The sequence below is a fragment of the Vipera berus genome (genome assembly GCF_964194415.1).
Source record: "Vipera berus genome assembly, chromosome: 10".
Classification (NCBI taxonomy): domain Eukaryota; kingdom Metazoa; phylum Chordata; class Lepidosauria; order Squamata; family Viperidae; genus Vipera; species Vipera berus.
The window spans coordinates 20,379,120-20,393,887 of NC_138213.1; the positions used below are offsets into that span (position 1 = coordinate 20,379,120).

General features: G+C 44.8%; 1 protein-coding gene across 1 annotated transcript in view; it reads left to right on the forward strand.

Moving 5' to 3' along the window:
* The window catches only part of CHST8 (carbohydrate sulfotransferase 8), a 321,308-nt gene extending 306,846 nt beyond the window's left edge, over nt 1-14,462 (forward strand). Inside the window, exons 3-4 of the mRNA XM_081335812.1 lie at nt 9,920-9,957; nt 13,283-14,462. Coding sequence (XP_081191938.1) covers nt 9,920-9,957; nt 13,283-14,425 — 1,181 coding nt within the window. The 3' untranslated portion in view covers nt 14,426-14,462. The remainder of the gene's footprint in view (nt 1-9,919; nt 9,958-13,282) is intronic.
* Nucleotides 14,463-14,768: the final 306 nt, after the last annotated feature.

Consider the following 14,768-nt stretch of genomic DNA (forward strand, 5'->3'; position numbering starts at 1 on the left):
ACCTTCTCTTTCATTGATTTGTTCGAATACTATAACTAAAATTCTTTGCACCTTTTTACCGTACATTCTTTAGCTTGCTCCTCCGTCATTTTAAATCTCAATAAAAGTGTATATATTTTAGAACAGCCAGTCCTCAACTCAAAACCTCAAGTGAGCCCAAAATTTCTGCTGTTAAGTGAGACATTTGTTAAGTGAGTTCTGCTCCATTTTACTACTTTTTTGCCACAGTTGTTAAGTGAATCACTGCAGTGGGTAAGTTAGTAATATAGTTGTTAAGTGAATCTGGTGTTCCCATTGACTTTGTTTGTCAGAAGGTCGCAAAAGGGGATCACGTGACCCCTGGACATTGCAATGATCATAAATGTGGCTATAAGGACCTGCCCGAATCAGTCCTCCCAAGGAAACAGAACTCTCGAAACAGTGTCGTTTCAAAAGGAACTTTTATTGGGAGATGTTGACAGCAGGAATAGAAGGCAGGATCTGAGGGTTTCCTGCACAAATCAACTAGTCAAAAGAATCCAAAAACAACCCCACCCCAACTGTCCATCCAGATGGTTCAAACAGGCCAATCTGCAGGTGTGAAAGTGCTGTGGGAACAGCGTGATAAGGTGCCGCTTCCAAGGCTATTAAGTCTCTGCGCCATTTCTTCCGCGGCAGGAGATAAGGCAGATGGCCGGAGGCACAAACACCAAAGAGGATAGAGCCATGGTGGCGAACCTATGGCACGCGTGCCACAGGCGGCACACAGAGCCTCTCTGTGGGCACGCGCTCCGTTGCCCCAGTCCTAGGCCTTCAGCTGGGTTTTATAAACCTTTCACTTTAGGCCTCCGCCGCCGTGTGCAAAAAAAAAAGGTTCAATCAATTTCAACTTCTGGTGGGGGAAAAAAAAGATCTCGCAAAGCTGGAATCGATTGATTGAACTTTTTAGTCCCATCCAGTCTGCCATTACCACCGCAGCCATGCCCACCAATGGGCCACACCCATGCAATTGGCCACGCCCACCCGGCACCCGAAGATACATAACTGGGTTTTGGGTTGCAGTTTGGGCACTCGGTGTCTAAAAGGTTCACCATCATTGGGATAGAGCAAGGAACGAAGCAAAGGAAATACAAATCAGCGCCCCAAGCACCCCCTTCTCCTCCAGAAGAATGGCAGAACCCGAAAAGAATAAGAAACTCCATGCCCATAGAAAGATGGGTTCTGACACTGAGTCAATTGCCAAGCATCTGGATTTTGATCACGTGACCCTGGAGCTGCTGCAACAGTCGTAAGTGTGAAAAACGGACATAAGTCACATTTTTCCAGTGCCGTGGTAACTTTGAATGGTCACTAAATGAACTGTTGTAAGTTGAGGACTACCTGTAATCACATGTTCATCTTTATGCACAAATCATTTTCAATTTTGTTTTTATCCCGTTCTATTCACTGTCCCACTTGAGAGGGGCCCACAGACAAGGGCAGAATTCAGCATGAGTGTCTGCTCTGTCCATGGCCCTTCCAGGTCTAGAAACTAACTCTCCTTGCTTTACCTAATTTCCTCTCCTGAAACAAAACTGGGAAATAGAATGGTTGGGACTAATAACATTTCTTGGTCCATGAGCCAGAGAGCTCCTTGGCCAAAAATATTAGTGCCAATTTACAGCAATCAAACAAAATGAATAAATATTCATCAGCAACAGCAATAAAATAATTGTTTATGTTCAGCCTACTTTCCAGTCTTTGCATCCAAGGGCTGAGAAGACAGTTCCTGCTCATACCCCAGATGCATTCAGAAAGACAGATGACGCGAATGGTTCCCAACGCCCTGGACATCCCGATCCCTCCTCCAACCAATGGGATACAACCAGGAAAGAACAGCCGCTGGCCTCTGGCACAACTGCTCTCTACCTGGAAAATACCACCATCACCAGCAGCTTATTTATTTTTATTTATTTATTTAAATTTTTATACCACCCTATTCCCGAAGGACTCAGGGCGGTTTACAGGGCAACATAAAATATAATATAAAAATAGTATAAATTAAAATAGATTAAATTACATAAGCCCAACAATTAAAACAATATTAAAAGCTAAAACCCCTTCAGTCGAGACCTGATAGATCAAAAAACCAGGTTTTCAGATCCCGGCGAAATGAACGCAGATCGGGGGCGGTCCGAAGTTCCACCGGTAAATCATTCCAAAGGGCAGGCACGCCCACAGAGAATGCCCTCCCCCTGGGGATCACCCGCCGGCACTCCTTAACCGCCGGCACCCTGAGAAGGCCCTCCCTGTGGGAGCGCACAGGACGATGGGAAGTTGATGCCGGCAGCAGGTGTTCCCTTAGATAATCATCCTGTGCCCACCTTCACCTGTTCTTCCAATCTGGCATAGGTGGAATCTCGGTGCCCAGCATTTGTCATGCACCCATTGTGTGGAATCAGGATTTTGGTGCAGTTTTATTTCAATAAAATTCCCTACCTCCTTTTTTTGTTGTTAAATAAGTGCACTGATGACAGGAAAAACTGGAATTATACTCTGTCCAGGGAAGTATTTAGTTTCAACACTCCCAACTTTTAGGAAAATAGAATAACAGAGTTGGAAGGGACCTGGTAGGTCATCTACTCCAACCCGCTGCCCAAGCAGGAGTCCCTACACCATTTCTGACAGTTGGCCATCCAGTGTCTTCTTGAAAGTGTCCAGTGATGAAGCTCGCACAACTTCTGATGGCAGAGTCCAATTTCTTTCGGCAAACTTTTCTTAGACTGATATCGATTGTCCTGATTTTAAGTTTGATTTTAATTTTCTTGACTTTGTTCTTCAGTGCTGTACTTTTAAAACTTGGTTTTATTGTTGTAAGATATCTTAGAACATAGAAGATGTTCAAAAGGACCTCAGAGGTCTTCTAGTCCAACACCCTGCTGGTGGCAAGAGACCTTATACCAGGGGTAGGCAACCTTGGCTCTTTTATGACTCGTGGACTTCAACTCCCAGAATTCCTGAGCCAGCATAGCTGGCTCAGGAATTCTGGGAGTTGAAGTCCACGAGTCATAAAAGAGCCAAGGTTGCCTACCCCTGCCTTATACCATCCCGGTCTAACGGTTGCTCAGTCTACTTTTGAAAACCTCCAGTGATGGAGCACCCACAACTCTGCGAGGCAAGCTGCTCCACTGGTTAATTGTTCTCACTGTGAGAAAATTTCTCCTTACTTCTAGGTTGATTTCTCTTTAATAAGCTTCCACCGGTTACTTCTGGTGCTTTGGAAAAGAAGTCAATCCCCTGTTCTTTGTGCCAGTCCCTCAAGGCCTGCATGACGGTTGTCCCCTGATTCTTCTCTTTAATAGGCTGGGCATATCTAGCTCCCTCAACCATTTATTATACGATTTAGCCTCTAGGCCCTGTAACATATTTGTTACTCTTCTCCACACACTTTCTGGGGTCTCAGCATCTTTTTTGTATCATGGTGACCAGAACTATACACAGTATCCCAAGGGTGGCCTCACATTGCTGGCTTATATATAAGTGGTGGTCCACTAGGACACTTTGATCACAAATGTAACTGAATGATGGGATGATAACAATAATGACTGATTTTATTGTTTACCTCCCAGGTGTTTTGTTTTTTGTTTGTTAATTTTTTATGCTACCCATCACCCATATAAAGTGACTCCGGGCAGCTTGTAAGTTATAAAAGAGATGGGAAATAATTAAAATATTAATACATTAAAACTACACAGATTAAGGTTACAAAAACTATTCTAAAAACAACAAAGAGGTGGACAGGACAGGGCTGTGGCCTTCTTACGCTGCTAGCCACTTCCAGTTACTGGCAAGGCCACATTTTAATACCTTCCAGAAGGCCAAAAAGGTGGGAGCAGTTCTCACCTCCAGTGGTAGAGTGTTCCACAGGGATGGGGCCACAGCAGAAAAGGCTCTTCTTGAACCCAGCCGCTGGAATTCCTTAGCAGACGGGATCCATAGCAGACCTCTGTGGGGTGGACTAGTCCCCTTGGGGAGAGATGGCTCCTCAGATGCCCTGGACCCATGCCATGGGGGGCTTTAAAAGTGACAATCAACACCTTGAATTGGACCTGGAGGCAAACTGGTAATCAATGCAGCTCACAGAGCAGCAGTATTATACGTGCAGCCCTAGGAGCTCCTGGGATTTTGCACACCACTTGTATTCTGCAGCTGCTGCAGCTTCCAAATTCAGCCACTCCATCTTGCCTGGGTTCAGCTGAAGCCCGTTGTCCCCATCCAGATCCCTGGAGCCTCCAGGCACCGAGCAAGGGTGGCCCCAGCATCCTTTGGATCTCCAGGGATTGAGATGTAAAGCTGTGAATGATCAGCAGATTTAGGATATCTCATTCCATGGTGCCGGATGATCTCGCCTGACGGCTTCATGTAGATGTTAAAATGGAGTGGAGAAAGCACTGTGCCCCACGGCAACCCACAAAGGGATGGCTGTGGGCTCGACCTCTTGCTCCCTACTAACACTGATTGGGACCAGCCTTGGAGAAAGGAATAGCCTCCAGCAGCTCAGGTGGGGAGGTTGCTACTACCAAACTGGTTGGAACCATTCCCAAGAGGGAAACTCCCCCATCTGGCATCAACCAGGTCTCGGTGATGCACGCCAGGCCAGCTTGTTCCTCCCCAGTGAGATCACAAATAAGGTGGAGGGGGGAATCTTGTTGTTGACTGACTTGGTGTTCATTAGCAGCAGCTGAAGGCCCGGGCTTCCATGGGTCCACTGTGAGCAGAGAAAGCCGGAACACACCACCGGTGTTAAGTACAGGGGCACCGTCTGCCCTTTGGCTCCCACCTCACCCCATGCCCGTCAGCACTGAATCTGTTGCCACATCCCAGATCCCAAGAAGAGAGCCTCTGCCTCCCACCCTGGCCCCGATGGGACTGATAGAAATTAATCTGACAGGACGGAGCTTTGCTTTCCAAGAGTTGTTCCTGCTATCGTGTAACAGACCCTGACCTGCAGTCGGAGATTGCAGGTGCCCATTAATTAAACTGATGCTTCCCCAGGCAACTCTGACAGTGACAAGTGGCAGCTTCTGTTCTAAGGAGATGCACAAAAGCGGCTGCTTAATGTCAGTCACGTTCACTAAGGAGGGGGAGGGGGAGTTGCCTTCCCTCTTGTGCTGAAAATCAGGGTTCCCAGCCTAGCTAAACCATCCCTATCCACGCACCGTGACTGGCAACCTGCCACCCTGATTCTCTGATGGGCTCTCTGAGCTACAACAGTATCCTATGAATCTAGAGCAGGTGCTGTTTCTCAGGAGGGTCTGGGAAAATGCTCCAGAAAAACCTGGAGAATTAAATCCACGGATCTTAATGGAAGTTAGAACAGAATAACAGACTTGAAAAGGACCTTGGAGATCCCATTTTAGACTAATGGCTGTTGACTCCAATCCACATCTTAGGAAAGAAGAACTCTTGGAGACAAGTTTGTCCAAGCAGGAGCTTTTACTAAAACATGGTTGACAGTGGATAATCTAGACAGGATCTGGAAACTGTCTCATAGATCGATACTTTTAAAGTGTCCCCCCAAGTAAAAACCCCTCCCCTCAGTCCATTTGGTCAGTTCCAGATCAGTCAAGTTTCAGGTGTCAAAACCCCTCCTGGAAAAAGAGAAACACCAGTACTTTTGCAACATTATTACTTCCTCCCCTTCACATTCCCATCGGAGATACAAACCAGAATTTCCTCCCCCCTCCCTCTTTCTTTGTTCTTCGTACCTCAAAGGTTTCTTCCCTGATCTTTTGTGATGGCCTCCAGGCAGGCTGAATACACAAACCTTGCATCTAAGGGATAGAGATGGGCAATGGACAACCCTGTCTTCTCTTCCCCTCCTTGGGAATGGCAGAATCCAGTAAGGTGGTGAGATTTGGGTTCTGCACAGAGAGGGAGTTAGAAATGAGATAAAAATGGATTCTGACACTCTTCTTAAAAACTTCCATGTTGGAGCATTCACAACTTCTGGAGGCAAAATGTTCCACTGATTAATTGTTCTAACTGTCAGGAAATTTCTCCTTAGTTCTAGATTGCTTCTCTCCTTGATTAGTTTCCATCCATTGCGTCTTGTCCTGCCTTCAGGTCCTTTGGAGAATAGGTTGAGTGCCTCTTCTGTGTACAACCCCTGAGATATTAAAACACTGGTATCATGTCACCCCTCGTCCTTCTCTTCATTAAACCAGCAACTGTTCCTTATATGTTTTAGCCTCCAGTCCCCTAATCATCTTTGTTGCTCTTCTCTGTACTCTTTCTAGACACTCAACATCTTTTTTACATCGTGGTGACCAAAACTGGATGCAGTATTCCAAGTGTGGCCTTTTCAAGGCATTCTAAAGTGGTATTAACACTTCACGTAATTTTGAGTGTATCCCTCTGTTAATGCAGCCTAGCACTGTGTTGGCTTTTTTGGCAGCTGCAGCACACTGCTGGCTCATATTTAAGTGATTGTCCACTAGGAGTCTGAGATCCCTCTCACAGTTACTACTATTGAGCAAGGAACCATCTATACTATACCTGTACATTTGGTTTTTCTTGCCTAAATGTAGAACCTTACTTTTTTCACCATTGAATTTTATTTTGTTAGATAGTGCCCAATGTTCAAGTCTGTCCAGATCCTTCTGTATCTTAAGCCTATCTTCTGAAGCGTTGGCTATTCCTGCCAGCTTGGTGTTGTCTGCAAATTTGATGAATTCCCCATCTATCCCCTCATCCAAATCATTGATGAAGATGTTGAATGGGTCTAAGACAGAGCCTTGGGGTACCCCGCCACATACTTCCCCACATGTAGATGCAGTTCCATTGAGGTCTACACGTTGAGTGCGGTTGGTCAGTCGGTTACGAATCCAACTGGTGGTGATGCTGTCTAACCCACATTTTTCTATCTTATCAAGTAGTAAGTTATGGTCTATTTTGTCAAATGCCTTGCTGAAGTCCAAATTATACATTTTTCTGGTTCACTAAGTTGCTATTGCCAACCCTGGAAAAATCTGTGTGGATTTTGTCCATCTCCATTTGCCTCCTTGATGTACAGAGCTTTATGCAAGCATCGAATTCTGTCTAATTCACTGCTTGTGTCAGACCTGCCCCAAAACAATCATTTAGCAAAGCAGACTCTCAACTCCAACAGACTGAAGTGAAAAGTACTTTTACTAAAGATGTTGGTTGCAGGAAGGTGAGGCAGAATCTGAAGTTCCTGCTCACCAGTATAAAGAGCCAAGCCCAACATTCCCCATCCCTCCCCCCAATGTCCAGTCCATTGCCAGCCAATTCAGGATCATCACAATGTTGTGGGAAACTCTGGGTTGTGTAGGCTGCTGGAATTCTACACCCAGGGCAAGCGGCCTTGAAGATGCCCAGCATAACCAGTAGAAACAGCTCTGGTCTTCTTCACATATGTCAGCTCTCCCTCCCCATTTCCCACCATTAGATACACAGGTGTGGATTGCCCCAAATGCTTTTCCCCCCTTCCCCTTTGATGGCAGGAACCCAGCAAGGCGCCAGGCCAAGGATGGAGATCCTGACAGCTTGCATGAAGCTCTCTACGTCAAGGGGGTGAATGGAGATGGACAAAATCCAGGCAGATTTTTCCAGGGTTGTGAATAGCAACTTCCATTTTTGCTGGCTGGAGCCCTAAAAGAAAATTAAAGGAAAATGCTGCACCAGTTGGGTTAAATATCAGAACAAAGAATCAAGAACGCCACGCTCACTTAACAACTGTGTCACTAACAACTGCAGCGATTCACTTAGCAACTGGGGCAAGAAAGGTCATAAAATGGGGCAAAATTCACTTAACAAATGTTTCGCTTAACAACAGAACTTCTGGGCTCAATTGTGATCATATGTTGAATACTACCTGTATTGTATCCACAAGAGTGTCACAAAACATTCCAGATATGGACGTGCCATGGATCTGAATAAGGATTTTACAGCACTGGCAGTTTCATTTCCAGTCTCCTTCCAAAGAATCCTTAGGGTGGGTTTGCTTTTTCCCATCTGCCCACACCGAGTGGGTCCCAAGATCCTTTTTCTGTTCCGTTACAGATAGCTCATAATCAGTGGTGCGATTCAAATATGTGAACAACCAGTTCTCTGTGTGGATGCTGCTTCCGGAAGTCCATTCTGGGCCTGGGCAACAAAAAATTAGCTACCAGTTCTGCCAAATTGGTGTGAACTGGCTGAATCTCACCGCTGCTCATAATCCATTGAGCTGGTTTAAAGTGCTTGTTTGGTAGAATCTCCTGTGGCCTTCATCACCGTGAACTATTTGATGTCATCTGCAAGTATGACCAATTCCATGTTCATCCCCTAAGTCAAGACATTTTAAACACTTTTTAAAAAGCTCTAATTCCAGTACGGATCCTTGAGGGAAACCATTTTCACTTCCTCTATTGAAAAAAATTACCCATTGATTCTTACACTTGGTCTGTTTCTTGAAGAATTAAGAAATCTATCAAAGGACATGTCTTCCATCATTGCAGCTATTACGTTTACTCCCAAGTGTTTAACGACGGACCTCAATGAGTGAAGATGGTGAATTAGTATATATACCAAACCTGTTTTTAGAGCTCTCTCAAAAGTCAATTCAATTTTAAGGGCATTTGATCAAATCCCAAAATTGAACTGACTTCCTGAATTGAATCAGGACTGCAAGCTGAACCATCAAGTTGTATCAGAGGCATCCAAATTCATTTTGATTCTTTGGGCAGATTCTGCACTGCACATCTTCACTCTCTTCAATTGATTAAAATCCTGAGATGAAGTAATACAACTGAATCAATTGCTTACAGCTGCTTCAAAACAGATTCTTTTTTCAGTCACAGGACCTAGTATTTTTATTTTATTTTTATACCTTGGTAGTGGGGGATACGGCCAATGGATGAAGCAGCCCCTGGGCAACGTCTGAAGCATAATTGGGAAGCACATGCAGAGGAGGCATTCTTTGTGGTCCCCTCTCCCCTTTCTTCAGCCTTAAACAGGCACAGACAAAGCCCCTGGAGCAGCAGCGAAGACATGAGGAATGAATCCACCTGGTTGGAGCAGAGATGCTTTGGAGGAGTTCACGCAACGTATTTAACTGTAAGCTAGATTGACAATTGCACCATTATGAATTTTCTTGAATAAGTGAACGGCTGTAGAGCACTATGTGCAAGTTGGCATTTAGGGGGGGAAAAAGACAGAAGGCAGAACTGGATAGCTGTTTCCGAAGAAGGAAAGAAGCTCAGATGCCTCCCATTGAAGCAGCTGATTATACTAAGCAAGCTGCCTGTTTAGACCTTCCTAAATGTGTAATTCACAAGAAAAATAAACCCTGCAAAGTTCCAGATTGGTATCATTATGGATTTGTTTTCTCTTCTCTGCCCCCATCGTCTTGGCCTGGAATGTCCCCTTTGGAAGCCAGCCCAGCGGGAAGAGTGAGGATTAAGGCCAGAATATTGAAGTGTGTGGAAGTAGAAAAGGAAGGGGCGGGGACAGGAAAAAGCCCTTAATTCACATAGTCCTCCACCCACACCCACAATTTTGCTTCATTTTACGACCTTTCTTTCCACAGTTGTTAAGTGAATCGCTCCAGTTAGTCACAACGTTGTTAAGTGAATCCGGCTTCCCCATTGACTTTGCTTGTCAGAAGGTTGGAAAAGGGGATCACGACTTCTGGGACTCTGCAACCGTCATAAGTACGTGCCAGTTGCCAAGTGTATGAATTGTGATCATGTGACCACGGGGATGCTGCAACGGTTGTAAGTGTGAAAAACGCTCATAATTCTTTTCTTTTTTTCAGCGCCATTGTAACTCAATGAACTGTTGTAAGTCAAGGACTAGCTGTAGTGGGAAGCACCACACTAGATAAAGCAGGAAAGTGAATGCAGATCCTTTTATGCAGATCCCACTTTTGACCACCCTTTGTCTTTTCTTTCTTTAGGAATGAGATATGGCAAGGGATCTCAGGAAGCTAAAAGAGTAAGCTACCTTTTCCTTTCCTTTTCTTTCTGAAATCCGTGGGGAAGGCTGAGTGAAAGGAAGACAGCCTGAAGAGGGAAGGATGTTTCCTTGAATGCAAATTACCTCATTACCTCCTCTCAATTTATTAAGCCCTTCAAATATATTTTTTGAAATATACTTTTGGGGGGAAGTTGCTTAGACTGGATAAATCGGATGCACGTTCGCAAGAAATATTGCACATGACCACATTTTGCATCAAGTCTGGCTAATCAAAAACTTCTTCAGATCTCCCAGTTCGTTCTGAATGAAAAGGCATTGGGGATAATGCTCCCCCCCTACTGTCACTTTGCTCTTTGCAGACCCCTAGGACTCTTCTGAAGAGGGGCAGGGAAACTTGAGTCCTGCGTTTGGGAATCAGCTGGAATAATTCAAAGTCCCTCCTTCCCCCTGTGATTTATCTAATTGCGAGGGAGAGCCCTGGTGTTTGCTGGGGTGAGGGGAGTTGCCAGGGGCAGCGGGATACACATCTGAAATGTAAATGTGGTACAATTGAAGTGCCACTGGTTGCCATCAGTTCTTCTAATTAACTATCAAATTTTGCATTTTTCTGAATTTCGCAATGCAATTCATCAAAAGTTAGATAACCAGACAGAGAGATAGATATACATGTAAAATGGAATAACAGAGTTGGAAGGGACCTTGGAGGTCTTCAGTCCAACTTGCTGCTCAAGTTGGAGACCCTACACGACTTCAGACAAGTGGCTGTCCACTCTTTTCTTAAAAGCCTCCAGTGATGGAGCACCCACAACTTCTGTTCCACTGTTCTTCTCACCATCAGCAAATTTCCCCTTAGTTCTAAGTTGCTTCTCTCTTTGATTAGTTTCCATCTGTTGCTTCTTGTCCTGCCCTCAGGTGCTTTGGATAGCTTGACTCCCTCTTCTTTGGGGCAGCCCCTGAGATATTGGAACACTGCTATCATGGCACCCCTCGTCCTTCTCTTCATTAAACTAGACATACCCAATTCCAGCAAATGTTCCTTATATGTTTTAGCCTCCAGTCTCCTAAACATCTTTGTTGCTCTTCTCTGCACTCTTTCCAGAGTCTCAACATCTTTTTTATATCATGGCTACCAAAACCGGATGCAATATTCCAAGTGTGTATGCATAAGCATACACAAATGCACATATGAAAAATATGAACAGAAATGCATGCATATTCCAGAAACCTTAAGTTTTAAATTGCAAGGGAAAATGAGAATGGCAGGAGAAATCTGCATATATACACGTTTTAATCCTAAAAGTGTCCTCAAGATGGCAAATATTATAGTAGTTTGCCTTATTCACACAACTGAGAAATTCAGAAACAAGCTTGACATGCCATAATTACAAACCTATGTCTGAAAGAAATGGAAATTGTTATACTCGGCTTTTATTGCTGCATGCTGCAGAATTGCATTTTTGTGAATTATGCAGCCATGTCAATCCAATATCTAAATAAATCTCTATTGTTCAATAGTGAGCAGCTTGAGTTACTGGTTGCGACACTAAGTGTACAGTAAACCCAAATAACCAACAAGAACATCACAACCAAGCAAACCTACAAATTATCCCATTTTAGGCTGGTTCGATGTGTTGTGCAAACACAACCATTCTTTGATTAACAGAGACTGGACAGAGTTTTGACCAAGCTGTCTAGAACACAGGTCTGCAACCCGCGGCTCTGGAGCCGCATGCGGCTCCCAGTCCTCTGCCATGTGCAGTCAAAAAAAAAAAAAGTGGGACTAAAAAAGTTCAACCAATCAATTCAAATATGCAGGGTAGGTGCATATCTCACCTTGGCTCCACTCTTCAGTCAAACCCTGTTCTGCGCATGCGCGCATGTACGCACATGCGCACAGATTTTTTGCGGCTCCCAGTTTTTCCTTTTGTGAGGGAACCGGTTCCGAGTGGCTCTTTCACTGTTTCAGGTTGCTGACCCCTGGACTAGAACAAACACAGGGCTGTCCTGGGGGAGAGAGGAGGGAGGTATCAAAATTAGGAGGCAACTTTTTTTTTATTTTAATTCCATTTATATCCCGCCCTTCTCCGAAGACTCAGGGCGGCTTACAAGCTTAGCAGTAGCCTTCATTCTATGTATATGCCTGCTTATTAGGGCTTTCACACACACCCCAAGCGGCATTATTACAAAGTCAGCTTAATTGCCCCCAACAATCTGGGTCCTTTGGCCATACAATCAAATCATCTGTGCTAGTAGTTCAATCACACAATCAAAGTCCCTTCCTTGACATGGCCTCAGTGGGCCTATAAACTGGGAATCATTCTAATTTAGCAGAAAAGTGAAAACTCTGCAGTATAGATAGAACTGTTATCTATATGTCTTCTATATGTCCCTCGAAGTTCAGCCTTGAAAGTGTGGGCATCTGCGTGGAGGGGGAAAAAAGTCTCCAGGATGGCAGCGTGGCATCGCCCCTTTCACCATACATACAAGGCGGGTGGGGCTTTAAAACAGAACCAGGGCTGCCGTCTTCCAGCATTTGCTTTCCCCCCCACATCCTGCAATCTGAAGGCAAAGTCTTCCAAAATGAAAATGTCACTGTATTTGCATCTAAGGTTTGAAACAAAAGTAGTTTTTATTTTTGCAAAGGCAACTGGGCTGATTTTTTGAGGAAAACAAGACGTTTTGCTTCTATCCTGGAAGCTTCATCAGTTGTATTGAATGCTGAGGGAGATGGAAGGAGAGTTATTGACAGTTGAGATTAGTTGGTGGGAGGGGGAGCGATAGGCTCTGACAGGGTGGGGGGAGTGGAACGGTTGTGTTTTCTTTTCAGGCAACTGGTCTTAAGGCTTTACTTGGGGTTTTCTCTGTGATCTCGGGGTCACCAGAATCAGAGGTGTGGAATCTTCTTGGAACAGCCCTTGTAAATTGGGGGCAGGGGGTGTCTTATCTCTCCTCCTCCTCCTCCTCTCTTGAGAGAGAGCTGCTCAGTGTTAACATAAATGGCCTCTTTTCAAAAATAAAAACCACTTTTGATACAGCTGTGACCTGGATGACTGAGAATCTTCATAGACACTAAGATTTGAAAATATTAAAGCTGTTTCCTTGCAGGGTTCCCAGATTTAGCTCTAGAACGGATGTCTATATTAATAGCAACACGTTCGAAAGCAGAAGGTTAAAAAAAAACACATTACCGCAGCCTCAGCGCTGTGTGTAGAGCAATGTGCTGCCTGCCGAGTTTGGCTAAACTAAAATGGCGCGAGTCACTGGCATCCTTAACCTCTGCCAGCTGACGGCTGTGATGACTGCTGCCTCCTTTAGTAATGCCCTGGTTCTTCTCTTCCATTAGGAAGGTGCATCGAGCAACGATCGGGGTGGGAAGACTCAGGAAAATGGCGGTGATTACTTTCTGATGGCAAACCAGAGGGCCTCTTTACACCCCGTGCGAGATGAGTCCGTGAAGCCTCGAAGCTCAGGCCAGGCCCGGAAGGCTTTAGCAGGGATTCCAGACCGACAGCGGAAAGGTTCGGGTGCGGATTCTGCCAATCAACGAAGGAGGAAATTTGTCCTCAGAAGAAGCCCCCTCCGGATTGCGGTTAATGGCTCCTTCCACAGCCTGCCCATCCTGAAAGCTGAGGCAAAAGAGGAGCTGAAGTGGAGAAGCCTCTACGAGGTCCAGAGAGAGAGAAAACGCATCATGAGAGACACATGCTCCAAGTACAAGAGCAACAACAAAAGAGTAATCACCCCTTATCACGTTTCCAGGATATTTGTTGAAGATAAATATCGAATTTTGTATTGTGAAGTCCCTAAAGCCGGCTGCTCCAACTGGAAGAGAGTGCTCATGGTTCTTAATGGACTGGCCTCCTCAACCAGGGTTATTCAGCACAATACTGTGCATTATGGGAATTATCTGAAGAAGCTGGATGGTTTTGATCTCAAAGGAATCAACTACAGGCTCAGTACTTACACTAAGATGCTCTTTGTTCGTGAACCTTTCGAGAAGTTAGTGTCGGCATTTCGAGACAAGTTTGAGCATCCAAACAATTATTACCATCCTGTCTTTGGCAGGCCCATTATTTCAAAGTATCGCCCCAATGCCACCAAGGAGGCTCTGAGGACAGGCTCTGGGGTAGAGTTCAAAGAGTTCGTTCAGTATCTTCTCGACGTGCACCGGCCGGTTGGCATGGACATCCACTGGGATCACATCAACAGGCTCTGCAGTCCTTGCCTAGTGGACTATGACTTCATTGGGAAATTTGAAACCATGGAAGAAGATGCTAACTTTTTCCTCCATTTGATAAACGCGCCACAGAACTTGACTTTTCCCAGGTTCAAAGACAGACATTCCAATGAAGAGAGGACAACCACTCAGATCACACAACAATATTTTACACGGCTTTCTCCTTCTCAAAGGCAGCGTAGTTATGATTTCTATTATATGGATTATCTAATGTTTAATTACTCAAAGCCTTTTGAGGACCTTTATTAAGTGGAGGTGAGCTATTGGTTGCAGCCTCATGGAGCTCCCCCTATGCAATTTTGTGGAACAGACGTTTATACAAATACATATGCTTCATGAATGAGCTTCATGACACCGGAAGGTTAAATTACTTGATCTGTCATTCATATTCCCATCAATCTCCAGTTCTCCCATAGGTGTCTGTATGAGGTTGGCCGGGTGGGAAGGCTGATAAAGTACGTCTCACAATGTAACAATCCCAAGCTTCACCCCTTCTGTTTTGCTTGGAACATCACAAAACAAATTCAGAGGGATGGAATTTGCATTAACACCTCACAGGGCACACTTCATCACTTTGGCACCACAATGCTTA